At 62.0% G+C, this 2,495-nt stretch overlaps 3 protein-coding genes across 3 annotated transcripts in view; 2 read left to right on the top strand and 1 right to left on the bottom strand.

Annotated features, from left to right (window-relative positions):
- The window catches only part of Tco025E_08375 (uncharacterized protein), a gene marked incomplete at both ends in the record, with an annotated part of 360 nt that extends 208 nt beyond the window's left edge, over positions 1–152 (bottom strand). The window contains one exon of the mRNA XM_029375225.1: positions 1–152. This exon is cut by the window's left edge and continues 208 nt beyond it. Within this exon, the coding sequence (XP_029224668.1) occupies positions 1–152 (152 nt within the window).
- Positions 153–697: 545 nt separating this feature from the next.
- Positions 698–1,609, top strand: Tco025E_08374 (protein phosphatase 2A catalytic subunit; the record flags this gene model as incomplete). Its single annotated transcript, XM_029375224.1, has 1 exon — positions 698–1,609. The coding sequence occupies one exon, from the start codon at positions 698–700 to the stop codon at positions 1,607–1,609; it is 912 nt and encodes a 303-aa protein (XP_029224667.1).
- Positions 1,610–1,843: 234 nt separating this feature from the next.
- Tco025E_08373 (uncharacterized protein) lies at positions 1,844–2,495 on the top strand (the record flags this gene model as incomplete). The annotated part of the gene is made up of 1 exon (XM_029375223.1): positions 1,844–2,495. A coding segment is annotated over one exon (652 nt), but the record flags the coding sequence as incomplete, so codon positions are not given.

Here is a 2,495-nt window from a genome sequence, read left to right as displayed (position 1 = left end):
GCGTCTGCACCCGCTTGCACAGTCGCCCCACTGGGATGAGGCTGCAAACGCAGGGCGGAGGCAGTGTATTTCTGAGGCGGCAGCTGCGGCACCGTGCCGGTGGTCGCACTGTTGTTTTGCGGCCGCTTCTCCACTCGTGCCTCCGGGCGCATGGCGCAAATTCACTGGCGTGTCTTCTGGCACCGCCCCCGCACGCGCATTGCGCCTGCAGATAAGACCTCGTGGCCTTCCAGTTGGTGGGGACGCGTTTCCCACTGCAGAGTGCCCCAATGCTGTGCGTCTTTGCATTCATCCTGCCTTCCCCCTTTTTGAGTTCCGGACAGCCACGTCGTGGGCAAGACGAGGCCCAAGAGGTGCGTATTCGTATCTACATGTATGTGGCTGCGCAAATATGAGATGCTCTCCCATAAGTGGCATATATTGCTTTGCGTATTGGCGTTGGTGTGCTCTCCTCGTCGCTTATCTGTCCCTGCGCGTTGTCTGCTCCAGCCGGTTACGCCGCGCACTTGGTGGGCACGCCCAATGCATATGTATATATATATACACACACACACACATTGCTCTGTAGGCTTCCGTAAGACACCTGCCGGTGGTGGTGCGTTGAGTTCTCTGCTTTTTCCCCTCTGTCCCGCTCTCTGCTGTTGCCACTGCCGCGTGCAGGTTTTAGTTTGGCTCTGTTCCCCCTAGAACACTTGCTATGGACTCCATTGACCAGTTTCTAGAGACCGTCGGCAAGGCCGTCTGCCCCCGGGAGTCGGAGGTGAAGAAGTTATGCAACGTCGCCCGCACCATTCTTGACGCGGAGGCCAACACCCACACGATGCGCGCGCCGTGCACCATCGTCGGCGACATCCACGCCCAGTTTTTCGACCTCATCGAGATGTTTCGCGTGGGCGGGGACGTCCCCGACGTGAACTACGTGTTCATGGGCGATTACGTTGACCGCGGGCACCACGGCGTGGAGACGTTCCTTCTGCTGGTTGCTCTCAAGGTGAAGTATCCCAATCGCGTCGCACTGCTCCGCGGCAACCACGAGTCGCGCCAGATCACGCAGGTGTACGGTTTCTATGACGAGTGCCTCCGGAAGTACGGCAGCGTGAATGTGTGGCGCTACTGCACGGAGGTGTTTGACCTCTTGCCGCTTGTGTGCGTGGTGGAGGAGAAGATCCTGTGCGTTCACGCGGGGCTCTCGCCCATGATCTCCACGATGAGCCAGATAGATGCCATCGAGCGCCGCTGCGAGGTGCCGCACGAAGGCGCCATGTGCGACCTGCTGTGGTCCGACCCGGACGAGATCGACGCCTGGGGCCTCTCCCCGCGCGGCGCCGGTTACCTGTACGGCGAAGAGGTGGTGCGCACGTTCCTCGAGACCAACAGGCTAGAGCTCCTGTGCCGCTCGCACCAGCTTGTGATGGAGGGCTACCGGGTGATGTTCAACGACACGCTTGTGACGGTGTGGTCGGCCCCGAATTACTGCTACCGCTGCATGAATGTGGCGTCCATACTGGAGCTAGACGAGCACCTCAACAAGAACTTCAAGCTCTTTGAGGCGGCCCCGGATGATGCATACGAGCCCGCGAAGGCGGCTTTGCCAGAGTACTTCCTGTAGTGGGCGGGCACGGTGTGCGTCTTCGCGGTGCGGGCGCACAAGGGCATCAACTAGGCATTGCAACGGCGGTTGTGTCTGCGTCCCGCGTTTTCCTCGTCTTGGGGCCCCAGCAGGGGTTCGGTTCCCGGCCGCCGGTGCCTCCGCGTTCGTTGCCGGCACGCGCCGGCTCTTCCTCCGTACGTCCCGGGGGCGTCGTGCGCCCTCGGAGGCGCGAGCTGGGGCAGATGCACGCGAATGCACGCGCACTGGGGAGGGCGGCGTCGCGTCAGGCGACGGCAGGGAGGCGGGAAGGTGGTGGCGCGCGGCTGGGGGAGTGGGGAACTGCGTGTGGTGCCGTGGCTGGGGGCAGGAAAGGGGAGCATAGGCGTGCCGGGCGGCGCCGGGGACAGCCAGAGACGAAGCAGGAGGAAGTGCGGAATGCCAATGGGGTGGGGTGAGGGGCGTCTGCACCCGCTTGCACAGTCGCCCCACTGGGATGAGGCTGCAAACGCAGGGCGGAGGCAGTGTATTTCTGAGGCGGCAGCTGCGGCACCGTGCCGGTGGTCGCACTGTTGTTTTGCGGCCGCTTCTCCACTCGTGCCTCCGGGCGCATGGCGCAAAGTCACTGGCGTGTCTTCTGGCACCGCCCCCGCACGCGCATTGCGCCTGCAGATAAGACCTCGTGGCCTTCCAGTTGGTGGGGACGCGTTTCCCACTGCAGAGTGCCCCAATGCTGTGCGTCTTTGCATTCATCCTGCCTTCCCCCTTTTTGAGTTCCGGACAGCCACGTCGTGGGCAAGACGAGGCCCAAGAGGTGCGTATTCGTATCTACATGTATGTGGCTGCGCAAATATGAGATGCTCTCCCATAAGTGGCATATATTGCTTTGCGTATTGGCGTTGGTGTG

The sequence above is a fragment of the Trypanosoma conorhini genome (genome assembly GCF_003719485.1).
Source record: "Trypanosoma conorhini strain 025E chromosome Unknown Tco_14.4_contig_00765, whole genome shotgun sequence".
Classification (NCBI taxonomy): Eukaryota; Euglenozoa; class Kinetoplastea; order Trypanosomatida; family Trypanosomatidae; genus Trypanosoma; species Trypanosoma conorhini.
Note: the sequence above shows the minus strand (reverse complement) of the source record. Positions and strands in the feature narration are given on the sequence as shown.